The following is a 23,027-nucleotide window of genomic DNA, read 5'->3' as shown; positions in this document are numbered from 1 at the left end:
ATTGCTATATCTCTACTCCTGCGTCTTCCTGAAGTCAAGTAGCAAAAGTCATATTCCTCTCTTGGATTAAGCCCACATACACAGCCATGCAGCCTCAATCATTCAAGCGGCAACCACCGCCACAGATCTACGGTGCTGTGTCTTTTCCTGCTCCACATGTCATGCTGGTCGTGTTCAATCGGCCCAAGGCCCTCAACTCTATGACCAGTGCTGGTCAATACGAACTCGAATCTCTCTTCTCCTGGTATGACAGTGAGCCATCACTTCGCTGCGCAATCATCACAGGAGCTGGCCGTGCCTTCTGTGCCGGCATGGACTTGAAAGAGTGGAACCAGTTGAACGCTCGTCGTGCTCGTGGGGAACTAGAGCAGCAGCCGATGATGCCGCGATCAGGGTTCGGCGCTCTCTCCCGGCGTCATGGAAAAAAGCCTATCATCGGCGCAATTAACGGGTTAGCGTTTGGTGGAGGCATGGAGATCGTCGCAAATTTGGATCTTATCATTGCTGCACGGGGTGCACTCTTTGGCCTTCCAGAGGCTAAGCGAGGTGTGGTTGCAATGGCGGGCTCGCTGCCGAGGTTGGCACGAACAATTGGCCGCCCAAGGGCTACTGAGCTGGCTTTGACAGGGAAGAGTATTACAGCTACGGAAGCAAAGGAGTGGGGCTTGATCAATTCCATCACAGAAGATGCAGCCGCTGACTGCACGGTGGTGGAGCGTCCGGTCGTCAAAGCGGCTTTGGACCTTGCGGCGAGTATCGTGAACAATAGTCCCGACAGTGTGATTATTAGTCGTGCTGGGATCGTTGCTGGTTATGAGGATGGGAGTGCAGAGAATGCTAGCCGTTTATTGAGCGAGCATTGGGAGTCTGCTCTTGACGACGGGGAGAATTTGCATGAAGGTGTACAAGCATTCGCTGAAAAGCGGGCTCCTCGATGGGTTGACAGCAAGCTTTAAAAGTTTGGTCTCATGGACATACTGTAAATATAGCCTTATGATTTGATTTATCGTGATATTTTCAATGCCAAGCCTATCCTACATTCTGAGAGTACTGTACAACAATTTCGTAGTTTTCAACCTATCAATGCCCAGCTTCGCGAAGGGCCGGAATTCAGAATTGAAATTGACGCTCTTTCCATGTGCAGTAGTTCAATCGGTTAGTTAACTAGTGAACCGTCCAGTTTTCTGCAAGCACTAATACAAATCTAATTTCGCTTCGGTTTGCTATTGATGTAAGTGACTGTTGGCTCTTGGCAATTGAGTTGGCACACCGGGAATGCTTGGCTTTGCCTTGTAGGACATGTAACCAAATATGCTACCAACAAGCAGAAGTGTACTGTAGCTGTTACAATGAATGGTCATGTATTACACATACACGAAACACTCCTGGTAATGATGCGGTAACAGAACTAAATACAAGCTTATACCAAGAACCAGTGGACCTTGGCGGGATCGGCAGGTATGGAGTCCTTCTCAGCAACTGAAACTGCGCCTGTTCGTAAAGTCCACATCATTTGGCCCAAGTTCTGTTTATTACTGTAACGCAGTTTCCCGTGGAATTATCCAATTATACCGAGGTTGACGTATGTCCCGCTTCGGTGTAATCCCATTTGACAGCATCGGCCCCTTCAGCCCACTCGGCCACAGCACAGAACGTTGTGCCCTTTGGCTTCGTTCTATGCAGTTTTGCAGTGGCCGGGATTCAAAGGAAGAAATGCACCCACATGTACAGGGTAGTTCAGTGGTCTGTTGACTTCACATGTCACGTATTCAGGAAGCGAGTGGCGCATCCCAAAGCGCCATGGTAATGATCACTTCATTGTGCAGGTTTCATATCTTGTCACTAGTGATTATGGTGGCGGCTCCTTCTGCTCCCATGATTTCGATGGTCTATCTAGCCTGTTTCTAAGGCTTAGGGAGGTTCAAGGGTAAAGTGGTTTATAGAGACATGGTTGTGTTTGTAAAAGCTATAACATAGCCTCATTCGAGGCAATGTAATAGAACAAACATCATGCTATCCTTAAATCAAGGAAAATACAAGGGTCACAAGGTTCGGTACGGTGTCATGAAATATCGGAAAGTCCCTTCCCAAAATCCACAATGCAATTATACCGGTTTTGTCATGGTTTTGTCCTGGCTTGGTCTCTCTTTTTCGCTTCCTCGTCTCTTTTCGAGTACCTTGAGTCAATTACATAGACTAGATGAAGGTAGAGGCTTAAAGAGACTCATAATCTTTGCTATACTAGCAGTCGTGTTAGATAAGGTCATTATATGAAAGACAAAGAAGAACTATCTGGTGTTCAGGTATAATGGTTTAAAATACCAAGTTCACAATACTATATGATGTTTGGGGTTGGACCACTCGCTTACCGTATAACTTGATCCTACATGTATAGAGAAAGATGGCATAACAGAAACACTCCATTCGAAAATCTGGAACTCTTGGCTTCTGCATACGATACGGTTGCAAGGTTCGTTATGCAGTAGTTTCACCTCATACGGGCAGACATTCGTCTTTGGTGTGCCAATGGCTCATACAGGATGATCATTAAAGGCGCTGTGTACATTAAAGGCGCTGTGTACATTACAGTGGCTGGGCTAACCTCCTAAAGAGACATCCTGGCCAGCTGTTAATATGTTAAAATTAGAAGATGAGGTTAAGAGTAAGGTAAGCATTATATAACTTGCTAGCTCTCGAGAAAGCGTAGTCTAGCGTGACTTGGTGCCGCCAAGCCAATCCTGCCTAAGATATGCACCTCTCAACCCTTAAACTTCTATTATTGATGACGATCTACCTACGAAAATACTGCATTTTATTGCATAAGACCTCGATAGCAGAGACATCTATCACCTAGTACTCTTATCACGTCGGTTACATGATGTATTCCATCAAATCGACACCAACGAATCTCATTTGACAACTCCCAATGCGAGAGTATAAATCAGACAGTCACCATCTTCCTATACGCTGTGACTCGAAGCCCAAATCTAGCTAGCTATGTTCGGTCCCTGGATGTCAATTATTGGAATGTGCAAGAGGCCGATGAAGAACGCTATCCCCGGAGATTTAGGTTTGATGACGGTCTTGTACGCAAACTTGTCAGCGAAAGACAGATATTTCGAAGACGGGCTGGCTGAATGGCTGGAAAATTCAAATTTGACAACGGCGGTGGGTGGCTGGGTTTGCTAATTCCACAATTGAAGCAATTGCGGAAACTCAGCCTCACATGGCCGTGGTGCTCACCCTACGTTTTGGATATGTTGCAAAAAGCTGCGATTGAGGAGTAGCCGATATTCATCATTTCGAGAAGGTCTATCTAGCTTAATTCGATTCAGAGGGAGGATTTCCATCCTATCACATGAATCCCATTTTCACATTCCCGTCAGTGCGCAAAGTGGCCTACAACAGGTTCCTAGAGTATGAGAAGGACGAAGAAGACGCTTTTAAGCCTCTGGAGCGGATTTCACTCTCGCCATAGTGCTCTAACATTACCCACATCGACATGGCAGAAATTAATGCGAAGGTGGAAATGCGTGAATGGGTTCAGGCCTGGAAAACACTAAAATCATCCCATGGTGGAAACGACATCTCCTCCAATTACTTTCAAGCACGAGAAATCCACAACCGCTCTTGCTTCAGATGTCGTCACTGGAATGTATCTGGTTTGAGAATGATAGTCGCGGTTACATGCACTACAACGACGAATGGATGGGTATTTCAATGACTTTACTACTTCAAAGTCATTTATGTCTGCTTTCCCAGCCTTGTGGGACTTGATGAGCATAATTTACCCGTGCGAGAACTTCGGCATGTTCTTCCTTTCTTGGAGACACTTCATCTGCCGGGAATTACGAAAGCTTAAATGAGGCTATGGATCAGGTGGCGGAATGGGCTGCCTCGGACAGTTTCCCAAATCTAGCCACGATACATGTTGAATACGAAAGCACCAGGGAGCCGGAGAAAGCTGCAAGGCTTGTAGGAAGCATCAAGAGATCGGTAATTTGGGCCTTACTTATAGCTCCGAAATGTAGGAAGAAAGGGAGAAGCTGAGGATGGAAATACATTGGCCCTTACATCAGGCTAGCCTGCCTGAAAACCAGCCAAGTATATAAGAATCAAAAGAAACCCTGATATCAATAGTCGAAGTACGACAGGGGTCATAAGTCTGTTCACACTGCTAAGGAATATTAGACAAGTTCTTTATATCCTCGAAGTGAGTATGCCTGTTCATACATTATTTGTGTTCTGACTTGGCCTCTCTTTTGTTCACATTTCTTTTGTCCATTTTCAAGTGCCTTTGCTGAGCCATTCAGACAACATAAACCTAGGGTGTGAAAGGGCTTATGGCCGTATTTGAGTACTTGGTTGGATTGCTTTTCACTTGTGTATTAGTCAAATAGTAATCCTAGCTGACCGAAAATGCAATGAACCCAGTTGTTGAGACGTGATAGACATCAAAGAAAGAAAAGACTAGCTAGATCAACCTTGATTTCTTCCTTTCGTAGATCATTCATGAATATTATAATAGATCTTGAGACTTAGAAATTACATATATACATACAGTGGAGCTGCTCACAAGGGCAAGATCTAATGGACCTTACAGGCTCATTTGATCCACCTTGGGTCTAGCAACCACCGAAAGTAATGGACTTCATTCGATCCCAAATCGCCTAGCCACTTCTAGAAAGCCATCAGACTTTATATCGATCCACATATCAACCCATCCCTCAGCCTTGGCTTGTGCAATCTCCTCAGGCGAGCAAGTCTCCTCAAATTCACGCTCAACATAGATAGTCTGGAGCCCACAGCTTTTAGCCCCCTTTAGATCCGTTAAATGGGCCGCGACCATCCCACACTGGCCAGACTGCAAGTCAAACTTCTGAGCCGCCCCTTTATAAACCAATGGCGATGGCTTATAAGCACTAAAATTCTCCGAGCTGGTCAAGTGCGTGAAAGGCAACGAACCATGTCGCTGTAGATCTTGCAGCAAGGACACATTACCATTCGACAGCGTCGAAGTCTGAAACTTCTTATTGAGCTGTGCAAGACCCGGAACACTATCCGGCCAAGGGTCAAGTCGGTGCCAGCTAAAAGCAAGCTCCCACCGTTCCTCATCGGTTAACAGACCATCCAGACCGTGTTTCTGGAGGAGGTCCTGGAGAGCATTAAAGTGGTGTTGATCAACCGACACGAACTCAGTTGATGGATCAAATGTAGCTGTGAAATCGCCGTAAGACTGCCGCCATTGTTCGGCAAATGCTAGCCAGTCGTGCGAGGTCATGGCTGCTGCGCGGTCCCGCACATTGGCTGAGAGGCCCTTGCGGGGAGACTTTACAGCCTGCAGGACGGCTGTGTTCAGCTCTCGGGTGACGCATATGCGCCACTCGACCACCGTGCCGAATGTATCGAAGAATAGCATTTGGGTGGGGTGGGTTGTCGACATTGTGAGGTTGCTTGGATCTGCAAGGCTGTTGATATTCACTATGCTTCCGCCTTGTAGATTCTGTAGGTTGCCGAGCTGCATCTGAATATTCAATTGAGATCCTAGCCAGGTGAGAGTTAAATGAGTCTATTGGAACGTTTCATTGCTCATGATCTATGCTTAGTCACGCCGAGGTTAATCGAACTCGCGGATCTAACAGGCTGATAGTTCTGGCAGAAGTCAATTGTTCAAACGATCAGCCTTGTAAGAGTTTCGAGGGTTGACTTGATTATGACAAGTATGAACTTTATTGTGAGGCTCGTGTTGAGAGTGTTGAAAGTGGAATGTGGACAGTCCACAGTGCGAGAGAGACAAGGGACAACACAACATTCTGCCTCTTCTCTCCACTCCCTCTTTCTCTCTTCTCTGATCTTTCAATCATTTGCGAGTGCACCATGGACAGTTTCATCCTTGACTATCGGCCTAGTTGTCAATTTATCAGACTACTGTACTGTATGCACGATAACCCCACCAAGCCCTCACTAGCGCCCCTGTCAAAAGAAACTCTCGGCATAGAAAATAGACGAGTCTCACCAGACCTGTCAACGTCCAAATCAAAAGTACCGTGATTGCCCCTGAGCAGTGGAGTCACGGCAAGTGGTTCGTGGAGACTCTTCCTCCTTCGCCTGCTCCCCGTTGCTAGTCCGATTGGAAATGGGACTATCTCGGGGGCTTGATACATAGACTCTGGCCAGTCCAGCCACGGACTACACCGGATATTACACCAAGCAGGATTTAGTGCCAATGATTGGCTTGTGGCAATCCCGCTATTTCTCACGTTGCCGTCACATTCAACGTTCGCAGAGTGCCAGGGTGCGACCGGGACTTGCATGAACAATGCAAAATGCAGGCGAGACAACACTGGGACCCCAGCCATTTCAGAGATCCAGACCCTGATTTCGAGCTAAATCCCGCCTCAAAATCGCGTCCCAGACTTCAAACGGGCAGAGTTCGGTTCTCATTTCGGCTGATGTGGATGCTTTTGTTTCCAAGCTCCGGTGGGGACCTCGGACCTGAAGCTCTACCCCTGATCAGCATTGTTTGGGACCATTGTTGCAGTACAATATTGTTTGAGAGAGCAAACGCGTCACAAAGAGGCATGTTCAAATAAGCACTCATCAGATGCAACCTGGATTTCTGAAACACAGACCACAGGCTCTCGAATAAAATTGCCTTAGCCGACCATGACACGCTAGGGCCAGAGAGAACAGTTATTAATATTACTCTCAAACACGCTAACCACCGCTTTCCCCCATGCAGAACGCGCTCCAATTTATTCGATGCACTTGCTTTAGTGCTCCAAAATAAAGGATTCAGAATGGATTCTATTGGACACAATCACGCCTTTGATATTATATTATTTGCCCTTTTTTTTTATTTACTTCGCTGCATACTGAACGCCTTCAGTCCACTTGATATCATCCAACACAATAGGGGGGGGGATCTTCCTTGCACAGCCGCCTCAGAAGCTTTGGAGAGCTTGAGCTACGCGGTTGGGACCCATCCGACGCGCAGTGGAGCATCCAGCCTTCAAACGAACACCTTCCCCATGCCCAAAAAAGAGATGCAATTACTGCAACGTCAGGATCTCGACTCCTTTTCCAATTGCGGACTCGTCACCCTGGCCGCATAACTTGCATCGCGAGATTGCAAGGGCTCCATTTGAATACATTTTAGTCTTTTAACTTTTCTTTGTTTCTTTGTTCTAATTTTCAGAACGTGTTCGGATCCCTGACAGCTCCATTCTCCACCCAAAGACCGTGGCGTTTCCCTTTCCTGTAGACTGTTTTCGATGATCTTTATCTCGCGAACAGGCCTCGACATTGAACGTTCCGAGCGACTATACCTAACCGGCTCAACATCCATGCGCTTCGTGTCTTAGGCAGCTGGCAGTGGAGCATCTATTCGCGGTGGCTAATCGGGTGGGTTTCTTGCTTCCCCATGTCACCCCCTAACGAACACCCCTGTTTTTTTTCTAATGCGCGAAGTCCAGTCCTTGTCTCCTCGCATCCGTACTTCCGACATGCGGCAAGGCTGATCTAGGTAATCAATCGAAGTAGGCGTGACTCGTCTCAGATCGTTGCCGTGTTCGTAAATTTAGTGGCTGTTGAGCGCTCATCACTGTCTCCCCCTCCCCTCCTGTACGGTGATCGCGATCGGCCTTTCTCGAAGACCGCGTCTTTCGGACTGATCTCATTTCTTTCCTCATTCTCCCCGGGATCGGCCACTATCCTGAAAACCAATCTTACTCGTCTCCTAGACGGGTTACTGCTAGATCTGCTCTCGATCTTTGATATCGTACAGTAAGTATGTGTTGGCTCTCCCGTGCATATCCAAATGTACGGCATTGGCTCATCACGCTCAAGCTTGCATTCCACATCTGCATTGTAACCGTGGCTGACCTCTTCGTTCCACAGAGTTCTACAAGGTCCCACGTTGAATAATCCCCTCATCTCGAGTCTCGCGGACTGGTCAATAGCAACAGTGGAACATTGAGTGGAGGCAATATCATACAAACAACATCGACGGTTATCACTCGGATGGTCGAACTACGGTAGGCTGTGGGATCCGGTGCGTAACGTGCTCTGGTTAGCACAGGGAATCGCGAAGCCCGGGTTATGGTTTGAAGCCAGTACATGAAAGAGATGGCCACAGACTTGCAGTCCCCGGCCTCAATGGTCCACCCATCGCCGGCACCATCCCGACCTCGTGCTATATCGAAACCGAGATCGAGATCGAAACCGTCTTTGCGCCGGCGAGATTCCTCCCCACCACCTTCCTCCCCACCTGGCCTGCCGACGCCTGCATTCTCGCCGGATGGACATAGCGGACAAAGTGACGATGATGATATTGTTGAAGATACATTGTCGCCCTTTGATCCGCGCAGGATCACCCCCACTCTCCATGCATCGCTTGTATCAGAGATTCTTTCGTTGCGACGCGATATAGAAAACAAAACTAAGGCAATTGACGTATTGGAAGAGAGCTTGGACGAGACAAGGACGGAAAATGAAACATTAACCGCGAATTTGTCGCAAGTGACTCGGGATGGACGTTCTTTGAAACACCAAATCCAATTACTAGAAGGAGGGACATCATCTGCGCTCACGGAGCTTGCCCGCGAGCGCGATGAAGCGGTCGAGAACATCAGCGATGTTCGCAAGAAGCTCGAGCAGGTGCAGAAGAAGGCTCGCAGCCGGCAAGAGGAGGTCGAGCGAACACAATCATTATACGCGCGCGATCAAGAGGCCTGGGCGGGTGAACGCCGAGCTCTGGAGCACAAGATCCACGTGGTGGAGGGTCGGTTGAAGAGTGTCTTGAATGAAGTCGCAGCCGCCCAGGAAGCGGGAACCCTCCATTCTCACCCGAGCGAGAACGGTGACCTCGCTCACGATAAGACCAAAGGAAGCGACACAGCTAGCATCGCGACTAGTAGCCTGGGCCGTCGGCGCACGAGTGTAACCTCCGTGAGCTCCGGCGAGGGTGAAGAAGTGGCCAATTATCACAATGTGCGGTACTCTGTGATGAGTATGGCGCATGGTGCCAAGAACAATTCCGGCTTGAATCTGGCGGAGGAATTGGCATTTGATGAAGAGGACGACTTTGTCCAGTCTGATGAGGACGACAGACCCGCCTCCCCCGAGGCTTTGCCTGAGGAACGCCCAGCATCAGTTCACTCACAGGCATCATATACTGTGGCTTCAAAGGCAAGGAGGATTCTGGGTCTTTCCCTTCAAAGCTCAGATTCTACCAATGGCGCGGAGTTTCGTGCTCGGGAACTTAGTAGTCCCAAAAGGTTGAATGAGATCGCAGTGGAATATCGCGATACGGGCATTCAGTACTCGCCTCCGCCCTCACCTCCGGTGTTGCCCAAATTCGAGGTGAACGATATTCCTGAGTCCATGGAAGCATTTTCGGGGCCGAACGACGACAGTGTGAACATGCCTGAAATGAAGGACAGTTCCACTCTCACAATCGCTACTGAAATGGTCTCTACATCTTGTCAAACCATGGGGGAATTGCCCAGTCCTCCTTGGACACCCAAGGTGGCAGACTCGCCGCCACAATCCGTCGAATCTAGCCCACAGCCAGTGCAAATGGCATCGTCATCTACCCAGACCGATACTGCCTCGGAGCCAGATGTCCGCCAGAAGCGTCTCAGCTTGTCACCAAACGATGTTCCATCTCAGATGGACATCCCAATGATCGCCATTCACCCGCCTGGCTCAGAGCCTCCTTCGCCTCGAAACAGTGTCGTTCTCCCACCGCAAACCAAGAACGTGTCTTGTCAAGTCAACTTCCGCCCAGTTGTGGAAAGTCGATCCGTTTCCATTCAAACAGAGGGGATTCGAATCGACCAACGCCCAGTCAAGCTGCCCGCGAGTCTTCTTCCATCTGCTATTTCAGATGTTCTGCCTCGCCCCGAAACCTGGGATTCCAGCATCGAGGCATACCCTGTTCCTCCAATTCCACCACGATCCGCTAAGCGAAACCAGAGGGCTTTGGCAGCAGATCGCCCTGTGAAACCTCCAAGAGCATCCGTATCGGATCATGTGCAAGCTTACCCAGGCCATAATAATGATAATGGTCCACTTTCAGAGGATGCTGTGTCCGGAATCCGACGACCGTTCCGATCTAGCAGTCTCTTTGCTGGCTTTGACTACAATAGTGAAGATGAGGGTCACCATATAGATCGTGACGTCTTCACTGACGATGAGCTCCTCAACCGCCCATTCGCTGCATACACTGTCAGCCGCGGCAAACTTGTCAATGCCAAGTCAAGGCCTAGCTTGGACGATATGGCTCTCCCTGAAATTGACGAGCAGCTATCAGACCCTGACTCCAGGCCGCCTGACATCAGCCGGGAACCTTCTCGGGTTACCCGACAATCTAGCACGACCACATCTAGTAGTCGCCAACCGGGCATGCGCAGGATAGCAATGATCTCTAATGGTACTGCTGCGCACCAGAAGATCCGCTCTCGCAGTCCCAGCGAGCCAAGTGTTGACAGCGGCAGCGTAACTTCAAGCATTGCGCCGCCATTCCCAGTTCCTATTCGCTTGAGTTCACGCAAAGTTCCGCTCAACGGCAGCGACGGGCCTCCAAGTCCGACTCGCTCAGCTGGTAGGCAATTCTCCGACCGGGGTCGCCAATCCCTCGCCCGGCGACCTACCCTCCGCCGAGTCCGTTCCGCGGCTGCGATGTCACAGTCGGACCTCGCAGAGCAGCCCGAGACCAGATCTTCTCCAACACGATCAATTTCCTCCTTTACTCCTGACAGCCCGCCGTACCGACCTCCGCCTATGCCGTCTGATGATATCACGGCACCCCGTGAGCGGCACGCAACTCACAGACGCACCTCTCATCGTACGATTCCCTCTAACAACTGGAGTACCCATGAGCGACAGGAACATGAGAGAAAAGATTCTATTGGTGGAGTTCAGCCCACCAGTGTTGTTGATGCCATTGCCCAGACCATGGTCGGTGAATGGATGTTCAAATACGTCCGTCGACGCAAGTCTTTCGGAATGGGCGAGTCCAAGGATAATTGGGAAGGCAAGAATCCCGATGAGGTATCGGCGAACATCACGAACAGTGGAGTGCGACATAAGAGATGGGTTTGGCTTGCACCGTATGAAGGCTCCATTATGTGGAGTAGCAAACAGCCCACCAGCGGGCCTGCCTTGCTGGGCAAGAGTGGCCGAAAGTGTCAGTTCACATATCTGATCATTCGACTTGAACCGTGCTAACTTGTCCTCGCAGTCACCATCCAATCAGTACTAGATGTCAAGGATGACAATCCCATGCCAAAGAGCACCGGTTCTACCACTCCATTCAACCGCTCCATCCTGGTCTTGACACCCCAGCGAGCTCTCAAGTTCACAGCTCTGACCATCGAACGACACTATGTCTGGCTGACAGCGCTATCCTTCCTAAGCCATTCCTCAATGGGCCTGCAGGAGCTAGCAGTCCTCCCTCCTATCCCGCAACAAGAAGGATCAGCAACACCACCAACAGCCGCGCTCCGCAGAAATCCAATCCGTGACTCTATCCGCGTCGCAAAGGGTCGGCCCCGTCCCATGCCAAAGGGCAAACGCTCCTTCAACAGCGCCGGCGCACCGGAACCAGTCCCTGAAGTCCCAGGCGGCAGCATCGACCTCGCCGCCGACGCACCACACGTCCCCCGATTCTCTCACAACCGCAAGCGCAGTAACACCGCACCCCGCCCTCCAGCCTTGCACACTCTCCGCAGTTTCTCCAGTCAAGGCACTATGCCTTCATCCCATAGCGGGACAACAGTCGGCTCCCCAGAAGTCTATCTCCCACCCATGCCCCCCCCAAGTCTGCCTCCAGGCATCGGGAGCCGTCGCAGCAGTGTCAGTCGCCGGACCTCCGAGGCCAGCGGTCGTGCCTCTAGTACCGGACAGAGTAACATGTTTGACATGGGCACTGTCCGGATGGAGGCCTTTATCGATCACCACGCGGAACAGATTAATCGGCCGCCGCCGCGCCAGCGTCCGCGCCATGTTCGCCAGACTTCTAGTCAGTGGAGTCAGGCCCGCTATGACTTTGATGCGCCTTCTATCAACGACAGCGAGATGTCTTTCCGGCCTGATGATCCATTTCGGGGATTCTAGGGTTTGGCGCTCCACATAATCTTTACCTTCTTTCTTTTCCCCCTTTTTTCTACCTTATACCTATTCTTTCCCTTACTTGTCTTATATCTAGTGTCTGTTACTCTATCCCCTTCTTTTACTAAATCACTCTTATTGGCGCAGGTCGATCGCCACATCTTCTCTGCGGCTTGTCTGTCGCTGGACATACATCATATCCTGTTGTCACTGCCATATACGCCTCACTTTCTCTCTACTTGTCATCTACCTCATACTTGTCTTTCTGCATCTTCCATCGCGATTTACCATCTGCCTTTTACTCACCATTTGTCGCTTTCGAGTTGATACCACTTTGATTTGACCGGATACCAATTCTCGTGCAGCGCGGGAAAGAAAGGCGTTCTTGTTTTTGTTCTTATTCTTGTTCTTGTTGAGATCTCATCCATAGCCATAGCCATTCGCTAAATCCTGGATTCTGTCCCAGATACATAGGATAATGTATATGGTTTTGCATGACCATAACCTTGAGAGACCTCGAAATCGCGGGTATATTTCGCTAGTAGAGTAAATACAGATCTGGCTTGCCACCAGGGCCAGAGCGTATGCGAGCACAACATGAGCCCAGTGGACTGATGTTGATACCCCCATCCCAATGACCATCATCTATCATTTCCATAGTGCAGGTTGCACATTGTATAATATTTCCAGGATGGTATTCACAGCTTCGCGGCTTCCTTGACCTCGCCGACCTTCAGCTTGGGCGAGTACTTCTTCAGTACGGATTCGTTGTGGTACTATTAATGGTGCGTGTTAGCATGTGTTGTTTCAATAACAGACGACTCGGCCGATTGCCGATCCGAGTGTATACGGGGAAAGCAACGGGAAGGATAACGGGAAGGATAGAATCAGGATTATAATTCTGAGAGGGGTTGTATATAGCTTACCTTCCAGAACTGCTTTGAAGCATCCTTGCCCGCTACGCGCTTGAGGATCTTCGCACCGCCGGGGTGCTCGTCGATGAAGTTGGTTACATCGTAGACATTGCTATCGACGATGATGTAGAGGCCTTTGTCGGCAGTGTTGTGGGCGGCAACGTCGGCGGGAGTGAATGATTGAGACATGATGTGAGTGTGAAGAGAGAAAGAGAAGAAAAGAACGTGACGTATAAAATCCGGGGGGAAAGCGGAGAAACCGAGGTTGAGTTGTTTGCCGCGGTTGGAATTAGGTCAGCTGTGATTGGTCATGCTTCTGGTGCCTGAGGCTCATGTTTATACTTCATGCAACGCCTGTCTGTTCATAGTGCCCAGTATTAGACAAGTTCTTTACATACTCGAAGTGAGTATGCCATCTCAGGTATTATTTCTGTTCTAAGTTGGCTTCTCTTTTTCAACTGCTTTTTTACCTCTTTTTTGCAAGTGCCTTCGATAAGCCATTCAGATCATATCAACGTGGAAGGGTGAAAGGACTTATTGCCACTGTTGTATTGCAAGTTGATATATCAAACATACAGCCCAAGCAAAGATCAAATCAAAGACTCAATCTACATTTACTCTCGACTCTTCTCTCCAACAGCTCCTTGTCCCTTGCCCATCTTCTTCTCCAATCCCAAACTCTCCAAATCCTTCTTCTTATAATAATGCGGTGCAACCTCAACCAGCCACTCTGCCTGTAACGGCATATTACTGCGCATGTACTCTTTACTGGTAAGTACCAGCTCAAAGTAGATCACCCAGCGTGGGTTCACCTCCATCAGCGTACTAGATGGATGCAAGTACACTGACTGTCCGTTCTTGATAGTCCTATAGCTATCACCACCGCGCTGGAGTCGTGCTGCGTTGGGGAAGAAGCCAGCTGTGATAGCCTTTTGAATGGGTTGGATGTTGGTAGAGCCGCAGGTGCTGACAGTCACTTCGACACGGTCACAAAGTTTCGCTAATTGATCGCGTACGTCGCGTGCTCGTGTCAGACTACGCTGCTGGAGGAAGTTTTCTTTGGCCCAGATGAAACTGAAGTCTGAGTCGACCCATTGGTTCCAAATGTTCAGAAGGGTGAGGTGGTCACCGCCCTCCTTAATGGTGAAGCGGTTGCGTGCGCTGTCGGCGTGGATCTTCTTGTCCTTGGGTCGGAAGAACAGCGCGCTGGACTCGCCCAACATTGCAATAATCGAGAGGACCTCTTCGACGCACCCGTACTTGTCGGATGCAAGAATTGCCTTGGCGAGCATTGGATCTGTGGGGAACTCGGCCATTTGGCGACCAACCTTGGTCAGGTCGCCTCGGTCGTTGAGTGCTCCAAGTGCATACAGCATCTCCAGTGCTCGAATGATCGTCTCGGCAGGTGGCGGGTCCATGAAATCGAAATCGAGCAGTTGGTCAATACCAAGTGACTTGAGCATGAGAATCACTCCGTTCAAATTGGTACGTTGGATCTCTGGGGTGGTGTTCTCCTCCAGTTCGTTATAGTACGCCCATTTGGTGTAGAGACGGAAGCATTTGCCTGGTCCAACACGTCCTGCGCGACCAGCACGCTGGTTGGCTGAGGCCCGCGAACATGGTGTGACCACCAAGCTCTCCATGCCCGTGCGTGGGTTGAAAACGTTCTCCTTAACGAAGCCAGGATCAATCACATAGACAATACCATCGATAGTTAAACTGGTCTCGGCGATGTTGGTGGCAAGTACCACTTTCCGCGCCTTGGGTGGAGTAGGCTCGAAAATTTTAGTCTGTAGCTCTGATGGCAGGTTGGCATAGATAGGAGCAATAATCATTTCCGGTATTTTGCTCCCCAGTTTTCGAGCGGTTTCTTGTAAACTTTGTTCAGCTGCCTCGATTTCCTCTTGACCCGTCAGGAACACAAGAATGTCTCCTGGGCCTTGAGTAACGTGGATTTGGAACACTGTAGTGATAGCCGCGGCGAGGTAATTGGCTTCTGGCTGCGAAGTGTAGTGCACGTCGACTGGATATCGACGACCGGGAATGTTGAAAATAGGCGCATCATCAAAATACTTTTGGAACTTCTGGGCGTCCATCGTCGCCGAGGAAATCAGCAGCTTCAGATCTGGTCGTGCCTTGGCGATATCCTTGAGCAGACCACAAGCAATATCTGTAGGTACAGTCCGTTCGTGAGCCTCGTCAATCATCAGGGCGGAGTATTGGCTCAAATCCGGCTCAGTCAACAGTTCTCGCAGTAACATTCCATCAGTCATATACTTCAAAATTGTCTTGTCACTCGTGTTATCCTCGAATCGAATAGCATATCCGACCTCGTTTCCGATCTTCGTGCCCATTTCCTCGGCCACGCGAGCTGCAACACTCATGGCAGCCACTCGACGGGGTTGTGTACAGCCAATCTTCAAGCCATCCTTCGTATATCCAGCCTCGTGGAGATACTGTGGGATCTGAGTTGTCTTTCCAGAGCCCGTTTCACCAACAATAATCAGAACCTGGTGGTCCTGCACAGCCTGGATGATCTGATCGCGAAACTGATAGATTGGCAGACTCTTGCGGGTTTCCTCCATCGACAGTGCCTTTTTCTCTGCTTCATCCACCTGCTCCTTGAACCGCAGCTGTTCCTTTGTCATTGGCTTCTGCGTGCCCTCAAGCTTCGCATCCATAACAAAGCTGATCTGCTGCGAATCGTCGAAGACATATTCATAGTCTCCCTCATCAACAAATTCAGCCTTCTTGATCTGTGCTTTGGCTTTGGCCGACTGCTCCAACTCCCATTCCTCGTGCTCGGTGACATGCCGCTCCTGACCCAGTTCATCGCGCTCAACGTACCGCTTGTAAAGAGCGTCCTCCTTCTTCTTTCGATCAATCTTGCCCTTCTCGGTGATGTAATCGTCGGGCATCATGTATCCATCGCGATGGTCATCGATCCGGAGCCGTTCCTCGGCAATACGAAGAACCTCGCGGTTGCGCGCAAACTCCTCCTTCTCCTTTCGAGAGAGATTGGGGTTCTCACGCAGCTCTGCGGCTTCCTCTACGACCTGTCGTCGTAGTAGCGCCAATCGCTCGGTCTCACGCTTCTTCAAGTACTCCTGTCGAGATCTCTCGCGCAGATCTGGCATCATCTCAGCCCGCGCCTTAGCATCGTCGCCCAGCGCACGTCGACGTGCAGCCTCGCCATCGCGCGTTCGGTCTTCAACAATCTTCTTTGATTTGCTGTCATCTTTGTTGGCCAATCGCTTCGCGAATTCGTCTCGTTCACGAAGGTCTTTCTGGCGATCGATTTCCTCTTGAGTCCGGGGGTCGACATCTTCGGTGGGAGAAGTAGGGCGAGGGGAAGCAGAGCCATCGTCGAGTCGTGTACGCTTCGGAGCAGATTCTTCAAATTCTTCTTCGGGGTACGTCTCATCTTCCGGGATTTCCTCGTCACCCCATCGGTCCTCAAAGTCATCCTCCTTCTTACGCAACTTCTTCGTGCGCGGCCGATCACGACTCTCTGCGTCTCGACTACGGTCTCGCTTCCGGCTGTCGTCCTTGTCTGCGCGACTCCGTTCAGAGTCTCGCTTCCCCCTGCTCCTTTCGTGGTCATTGTCCCTATCTCGGTCCCGTCTCCTCCGTCGCTCCCGATCTGCCTCGACATTCGTAGGTCCTAGAGAAGCGGCCGTATCTGGCTGATCTTCGGCCATATCCAACATACGGTACTTCTTTTTCGAGGATTCCTTGGAAGCTGCGGGCTTGGAGGACGACGCGCTGGGCTGTGCGCCCTTGCCCAGGCGGCCATGGAGCTCTCGAGCGAACGCACCGATATCAGATGAGCTAGTTTCCGGGCTGTCGAGGAATGATACAAGTGTGTCTTGGAGGGAGGAGGGTGATTTCGATGAGCTGGCGGTCGCGAGGACAAAATCGATGACGGTCGGGTCCGACGCGCCAGTCAGACGGATAAGGGAGTCTGAGACAAAGGTTTTGTTGTCCATGATGTGCGATCTCGTCTTCAAGTCGTTTTGTAGCAAATTGGAGTAGCTTGGCTCCGGCGGGGAGCTGGGTCGTGTAGGTGCAGGTAAGGTGTAGTGTCGTCAATCCGGCTTAGGCGCAGCGGCGCATGATGCCGGGCACGTAGTAATGCGACAGGACAAGCCCAGGGCTTGCAATGATAATGTAGAGTAGCGGGTGGGATAAAGAGGAAAGGTCGTTTCAATGAAGTTAAGCGTTCGATTCGGAGAAGTCTGCGGCCGCCAAGAAAGTCTGTGGCAATCCAACCCCGAAATATATCTTGACTAAATATAAACAGTGAACACTGCAGTTTTTACCGTAACTTGACATATATCATAAAAGACATATCAGAAATGTCGATTAAGCCCATCGCAAGTAAGCCAGCTTCTTATATTTACACAATAACCAGTACAAGGAGACTAATCAAACACATACAGATTAAATCATGCATGTACAATGCTAATGTTGAAGCACAAGACTAAAGTATTTCCCAAAATTCTATCTACTCATTTAAACAGCAAGTAGCTACAACCGAGGGAAGGAAGAATGCACAGTCAGACATGAGAGGTCCTTCCAATTCATAATTCCACAAGCTCTAGACATTGAAGGTAGCCAAACGGACTAAACAAAAAGAGATTGCGCTTAGACAGGGCGAGGGTCATCAAGGTCGTTGAATGAGCAAAGGACACACAAAAACAAACAAACATGGCAGTGATGTTTCCAGTCAACCAGGTTGATATCAGATCTAGATCAACACAAAGAACAAAACTACAAGTGGAATACGACAGAGATCGGAACAGTCAAAAGACCCACATCTCCAGAGTGAACAGTGGACACCTTGTGATTATTGGTACATTTTCTGGCATCTCGCAATGCTAGCTATGAATCGTACAAAGGAAAAAAGATCATTCGTCAAACGAATGGAGAAAAGTACTCCAACGCTGAAAAAATCAGGGGTAAACACCCTTCAAACTCCACCGCGTCATGAACGTTCGTGCAAACTGCCCTGGGTAGCGCTGCTAGACCCCAATTCATATCCAAGGATCAGAAACGCCCCAAGTTCCAGCCCGCAAAATGAGAAAACCCCCAGAGCTTCGCCCATGAAGCCGGGGGTTGGAGGAGGGTAAAGTCGTGTCGTGAAAACATGGCATCAAAGATAGGAAGAAACAAATGCTCCGAGTGTGCGGTCGAACGCCGAAAAACGAGGTGACAAAGGAAACAAAGAAAGGGGAATAAAGCATGGAACACCTCCATATGCACAAGGGTTGTAAGGGTGATAAATTACACATCGATCATTTCGGCATCTTCGGCCAAGATCTCGTCAGCGGGACCCCAGTTACCCTCAAAGACGGTGGCGCCTGCGCGGCGTCGTTGGTTAATAAATTGCACTCCGTAGGTCTCCAGGATTTGGTCGGCCGTGGGACGGTGCTGAGGCTCAGGGGTGATCATCCAGCGGACGATCCCGTCCAGAGCTTGTGGGTGATTTGCATCGACCATGAAAGTAGGCGGGTCGACCAGCTCACCACTGCGTGCAAGTCGCTGTGGCTTGGGCTGGTTCAATTGACGACTTGTCAGGAAATCGTCGTCAAATTCGTGGTCACCAAGATCCGACGTACAAAGCTCCTCGAAGGAGGAACCGTCGGAAATAGGGTTGCCAGTTGCATCACGGAAGATGCTGGTGGTCTCCGTGCTCCAAGTCAGGCTGGGGACATCACTAATGTCTCCATTTCGGAGCTTCTGCCAGGATACTCCGTTGTCAGGGAGTTCAACATTTCCGGCAATCTCGAACATGATCAGACCAAGTGAGAAAATATCGGCGGGCTTGTCGTAGCGGCCCATAAGAATCTCGGGTCCAATGTACTCGCGGTCACCTTCACCTTCGATGCCCTCCTCTGCAGGCCAACGTGCGGCCATGCCAAAGTCGCCAATCTTCAAAGTACCTTCAAAGGTGACCAGAATGTTGGCAGGCTTGAGGTCAAGGTGAATAAAACCCTCGTCATGGATCTGCTTCAGACCCAGTGACAGTTCAAGTAAAATCTTCCAAATACGAAAGTCATCAAGTCGGGCCTTGAGTCCGGCTTGAGCCAAGAAACCATCGAGACTGCCCTCCTCACAAAACTCTGTTTGAATGTAGAGATGACCATTGTTTTCCCAGCTGTCCATGAAGGAAACGACGTGATCACAGTTGGTCAATGTCTTGAGAACGTCCACTTCGCGAATACGACGTTCACGATCCTTCAACCCGAGATATGGCTGCTTGCTCTTCTTGACAGCCCATACCTGGTGTGGGATAGAACTGGGAGACTTTGGCTCGCTTGATGGAAGAGAGAATACAGAAGGGAAAGAGGCATCGTGGGGCTGTGCGACGCGATACACCTGAGAAAATTCACCAGTGCCGATAAGCTCGACGCTGTCGAAGCGGGAGCTTAAACTCGAATCTACATCCGGCGCATGATAGCCGCTAATTTGCAGACTGGGACGTCGGAGTGATGACCAAGAGTCGCGGGGGCCAGTGGGTGTAGCAGGGAGTTCGTGCTCTAGCTGCACAGACTGGTCATTGGGCACAGAAATCGATAAGCCACTGGGGTCAGGAGGGAAGAATTGGTCGCGAGGGGTGTGAGGTGATGCCTGGAGGAACTTCTCGCGTAGCGGACTGGCAGTTTCAGACAGTCGCTCTAAGGAAGGAATTTGGGAGGTGGTTGGAGGGTAGGTGCGAGAGGGCAGGAAAGGTTGCTTGGTGGGAGTAGGAGGGAAGTCGGAGTCGTTGAGCGGTTGGCTGTCATGCCGGGAAGAGGGCGATTGAGCCACAAGATCGTCGCCATCAATGCTGACGAAGCTTCCCCGGCGCGAGGCCTCCGGGCGGTTGAAGCTGTTACCAAAGATGCCCATGCCTCGAGCAAAGGGTCCTCCCTTGGGACGCGAGGTGGTGGGAGGGTTGAATGGTGAGGCGGAGACAGAATCGGACTGGTGAACCAGACGAGACTTGTCAAAAAGTCGGTCTGTCGGATTGGCGCCAGCTGCAAACATGTTGACAGGTCGTTTGCATGGTGTATCGGGCATACTCTTGTTAAAACCAGGACCATTCTCCTCAGCATTGCGGTTCTTCTTAGAGATAAGTCCGGTTGACATGAATGCCGCTGGCAACGGCTTGACCAACTTGTAGTTCTCCGGGGTAGCAAAGTTCTCCGATGAATCCTCTCGTGTGATCCGGCGCACGGGAGCTGGGCGAGTAGCTCCGGCGGGTAGAGACTTAGAGAAGTTGAACATCGGTCGAGGGTTGTGAACGGGTTCATGTGTAGGCGAATCATCGAGACTTGACCCCGAAGAGGATTGGGTGATAGTGCGAGAAAGAGGATGAGCAGCAGGCCGAGAAGGTTGAGTAGTGGTGGTATTAGCGGGTGGGTTAGGTGCGAAGAGAGGGCTGGCTGGTGGCCGAGGGGAGAAAATGTTCTCGCTGCCTGGCTGGAATAGGCTGCTATCAAAAGAGTTGCGAGGCCTTACAGTCAATGGGGTACCAGCTGGCGATGCTTCAGGTGAATCACCCAATGCCCTTGGTCGTCCAAAGAGAGGACGCTCGCCCCGTTGCTGCAGGGTGGAGCGGCGTAGAGAAGATGAGCGCTTAGGAATTGTTGCGAAAGGACTGTGGGGTTGGACTGGCGTGGGGAACGACGGAATATCATTTCCTGGAGATCCACATGGGGTGGTATTCTCATCCTCGTCATTATCGTTATCAAAAATACTGAAATCAGTGGAGAAGGTCGGCGTGTGTACACTACGCCGTTTCGCAGAGGGGCTGCCTCGCGATGCCTGGTCCAAGTTCATGATTCCGTCGCTGCGCTTCAAAGGACTGCCAGTTGCGATGGCCCCGAAAGTCCCACTTCGTCGCTTCTCAATACGCGACAATGTTGATCGCGGCGCAAATGTCGTTTCCCCCTGAGGAGCCGAGGGAGTGTTGATAAAACAAGGACTGTCTGGGGTGGTGCTTTCTGGCACAAGATCGTCAAGCGTCAGAGCATTTTCATCACCGGGCACCATGATCGGTTGAGCTGGAGTCGCGTTGCCGCCGTCTGTTGACACGCTAAGAACGCGCTTTGGCGGACTGCGGGGTGACGTGCGGCGACGCATAGCCGGCCGAGAGATTTTCGCACTAGGAGGGTAAGGTACAGCGAGAGGAGACTGATGCGAAGATGGAAAAAGAACAAAATTGTTCTGAGAGGCGCGGCGTGATGGTGACAAGGGAGAGGAAATGTAGGCGGATTTGGAGGGAGACTGAGTGCGCGTGTTGAGGAAGAAGTTGGAGCTTTTGGACGGAGAACGCGACAGCGAGCGCCTCAGTTGACGAATGGCAGAGCTGGCATCGACATGGTGAATCCCCGAGTGTGGCAGATGAAGTGTGCCGCCCGAGTCCCGGTGCGGCGAGAAGGTTGCAACCATGATCGGGGGGAATGTGTCCACGACGTGCCGCGCAACAAGAATAGAATATCGAAGGGCGTCGCGATTCTCTCACTTATTTCCCTCCAGACAAGAGTCTCGGAAGAATTAACTCCAAGTAAGATCAGATGAAAGTGACTCGAGACCGAAGACTCACGTCAACTCCCAAAAAAAGAGAAGTATTCAGTTTGAGTCAAGGACGAGGAAGGCACGCGCTTGGAATGCTGAGGAAGGCGCAAGTGGCAACACGTATCGAAAGGGCTGACCAAGTCACCCACTCATTGCACCTGAGGAATTCACTGTTGACCCTCCCATGCGCCTACGCGGGGAGAGGGCGCAAAACACAACACGCGTGAGATGTTTCACTTTTATGTTCCTACACTTTTCGCGAGTCCCGGAATGTTTCAGAGACACACATTCGCGTGATTAGGGCGATGTTGGTGGTTTTGGTCCCAAAAGGTGTAAGGAAGGGGGGGAGGGGGGTCCCGCGATAGTTATGCTCCACGAGGGCGAAGGGCGAGAGGAGGGGTGGATTGGACAGAGTTGATGGCCCAGAAGTTGTGGTATGTGAGGTGAGAGCAAGTAAATGAAACCCAAAGTCGAAGGGCCACGGCGTTGTCTGAAGGAGTGACAATATAGGGAGGGAATAAAGTGAAGAATGCTTAATGGAAGGCTGGTCTCATTAACGCGGAGTCGCGTTGTTGATCGTCGATGCCCAAAGTGGATTAGGGTGACGCGTGAATCGTGACATAAACAAATACTTAGGTAAGCATGCAAAACAGATCTATACAACCTCACTTCTTGCTTTTTATATCCAGTCTGGTTCTGAATACCTCTGGGGTTTATAGGTTACCTCTGTATTTGCTTCTTTTTCTCTTCTTTTTCATGCATAGCTCGGATCCCCGGTCCCAAAACTCAAGAGGTTATGCGCGTAAATTCGCACGGCCCCTGCAGAGACTGAACGCCACAATCCATATACCCCGTAGCACTATTTCTCATGTTTATTTCCCGCTGTACATTGGGGCACTGCGTATCCCCGAGTACACAGAGTTTCAGACTGGTATAGACCACGCGAATCATCGCCCTTGCATGACGGGCTGCCCATGAGCCCACTCACATGCCTTGAATTCCTCAATCTGATTGATCAGGCTCTATTCTGGGACCCGGAATGAGAAAAGTCTGCCCACCGGGTGGTGTCCGAGTGGATGGGCTAACTGTGGAGGCGCATAGTTCAAAGTTTGTATGGGATGCTCATGGCTATACCGTAGTTGTACTGTGTACAGTACCACGTACCCTATACCCCATTAGTTCCTCTCCTATACTCCGTAGTTCTCCCTTTTTGTGGTACAATGTACATTTCCTACACAATGTCCTTGTACCTGTGTGTTCCTGGCCCGGGATCTGCCCGTCCCGTTCGTGGGTCCCGCCGTCAGTTGTCAAATCAGGACTTCACTTCCATACAAACTCGATACATAGATTTCTAAAGCCACAACATACGCATCGATTTCTCTAAAAAGCAAAAAAAAATATGCACAGGAAAGGAGATGCCCCATATGAGAAGTC

General features: G+C 50.4%; 9 protein-coding genes across 9 annotated transcripts; 5 read left to right on the top strand and 4 right to left on the bottom strand.

Moving 5' to 3' along the window:
- Positions 1 to 86: 86 nt before the first annotated feature.
- N7508_010043 (uncharacterized protein) lies at positions 87 to 956 on the top strand (the record flags this gene model as incomplete). The annotated part of the gene is made up of 1 exon (XM_058468103.1): positions 87 to 956. One exon carries the CDS (start codon positions 87 to 89, stop codon positions 954 to 956), a length of 870 nt encoding a protein of 289 aa, XP_058315949.1.
- A 2,041-nt stretch (positions 957 to 2,997) lies between these two features.
- On the top strand, positions 2,998 to 3,478 carry N7508_010042 (uncharacterized protein; the record flags this gene model as incomplete). The annotated part of the gene is made up of 2 exons (XM_058468102.1): positions 2,998 to 3,180; positions 3,338 to 3,478. The coding sequence occupies 2 exons, from the start codon at positions 2,998 to 3,000 to the stop codon at positions 3,476 to 3,478; spliced, it is 324 nt and encodes a 107-aa protein (XP_058315948.1).
- Positions 3,479 to 3,502: 24 nt separating this feature from the next.
- Positions 3,503 to 3,866, top strand: N7508_010041 (uncharacterized protein; the record flags this gene model as incomplete). The annotated part of the gene is made up of 2 exons (XM_058468101.1): positions 3,503 to 3,712; positions 3,741 to 3,866. 2 exons carry the CDS (start codon positions 3,503 to 3,505, stop codon positions 3,864 to 3,866), a joined length of 336 nt encoding a protein of 111 aa, XP_058315947.1.
- A 4-nt stretch (positions 3,867 to 3,870) lies between these two features.
- Positions 3,871 to 4,084, top strand: N7508_010040 (uncharacterized protein; the record flags this gene model as incomplete). Its single annotated transcript, XM_058468100.1, has 2 exons — positions 3,871 to 3,996; positions 4,019 to 4,084. The coding sequence occupies 2 exons, from the start codon at positions 3,871 to 3,873 to the stop codon at positions 4,082 to 4,084; spliced, it is 192 nt and encodes a 63-aa protein (XP_058315946.1).
- A 567-nt stretch (positions 4,085 to 4,651) lies between these two features.
- N7508_010039 (haloacid dehalogenase, type II) lies at positions 4,652 to 5,443 on the bottom strand (the record flags this gene model as incomplete). Its single annotated transcript, XM_058468099.1, has 1 exon — positions 4,652 to 5,443. The coding sequence occupies one exon, from the start codon at positions 5,441 to 5,443 to the stop codon at positions 4,652 to 4,654; it is 792 nt and encodes a 263-aa protein (XP_058315945.1).
- Positions 5,444 to 8,127: 2,684 nt separating this feature from the next.
- On the top strand, positions 8,128 to 12,120 carry N7508_010038 (putative nuclear migration protein; the record flags this gene model as incomplete). Its single annotated transcript, XM_058468098.1, has 2 exons — positions 8,128 to 11,191; positions 11,246 to 12,120. The coding sequence occupies 2 exons, from the start codon at positions 8,128 to 8,130 to the stop codon at positions 12,118 to 12,120; spliced, it is 3,939 nt and encodes a 1,312-aa protein (XP_058315944.1).
- Positions 12,121 to 12,812: 692 nt separating this feature from the next.
- On the bottom strand, positions 12,813 to 13,217 carry N7508_010037 (cytochrome b5-like heme/steroid binding domain-containing protein; the record flags this gene model as incomplete). Its single annotated transcript, XM_058468097.1, has 2 exons — positions 12,813 to 12,890; positions 13,041 to 13,217. The coding sequence occupies 2 exons, from the start codon at positions 13,215 to 13,217 to the stop codon at positions 12,813 to 12,815; spliced, it is 255 nt and encodes an 84-aa protein (XP_058315943.1).
- A 425-nt stretch (positions 13,218 to 13,642) lies between these two features.
- Positions 13,643 to 17,017, bottom strand: N7508_010036 (putative mRNA splicing factor RNA helicase (Cdc28); the record flags this gene model as incomplete). The annotated part of the gene is made up of 1 exon (XM_058468096.1): positions 13,643 to 17,017. The coding sequence occupies one exon, from the start codon at positions 17,015 to 17,017 to the stop codon at positions 13,643 to 13,645; it is 3,375 nt and encodes a 1,124-aa protein (XP_058315942.1).
- Positions 17,018 to 18,314: 1,297 nt separating this feature from the next.
- On the bottom strand, positions 18,315 to 21,467 carry N7508_010035 (tyrosine protein kinase SWE1; the record flags this gene model as incomplete). Its single annotated transcript, XM_058468095.1, has 1 exon — positions 18,315 to 21,467. The coding sequence occupies one exon, from the start codon at positions 21,465 to 21,467 to the stop codon at positions 18,315 to 18,317; it is 3,153 nt and encodes a 1,050-aa protein (XP_058315941.1).
- Between the last annotated feature and the right edge of the window lie 1,560 nt (positions 21,468 to 23,027).

This window comes from Penicillium antarcticum (genome assembly GCF_028974205.1).
Source record: "Penicillium antarcticum strain IBT 31339 chromosome Unknown utg000009l_segment0_segment0, whole genome shotgun sequence".
In the NCBI taxonomy this organism is placed as follows: domain Eukaryota; kingdom Fungi; phylum Ascomycota; class Eurotiomycetes; order Eurotiales; family Aspergillaceae; genus Penicillium; species Penicillium antarcticum.
The sequence above is the reverse complement of the archived record's forward strand: the minus strand, read 5'-3'. Positions and strand labels throughout refer to the sequence as shown.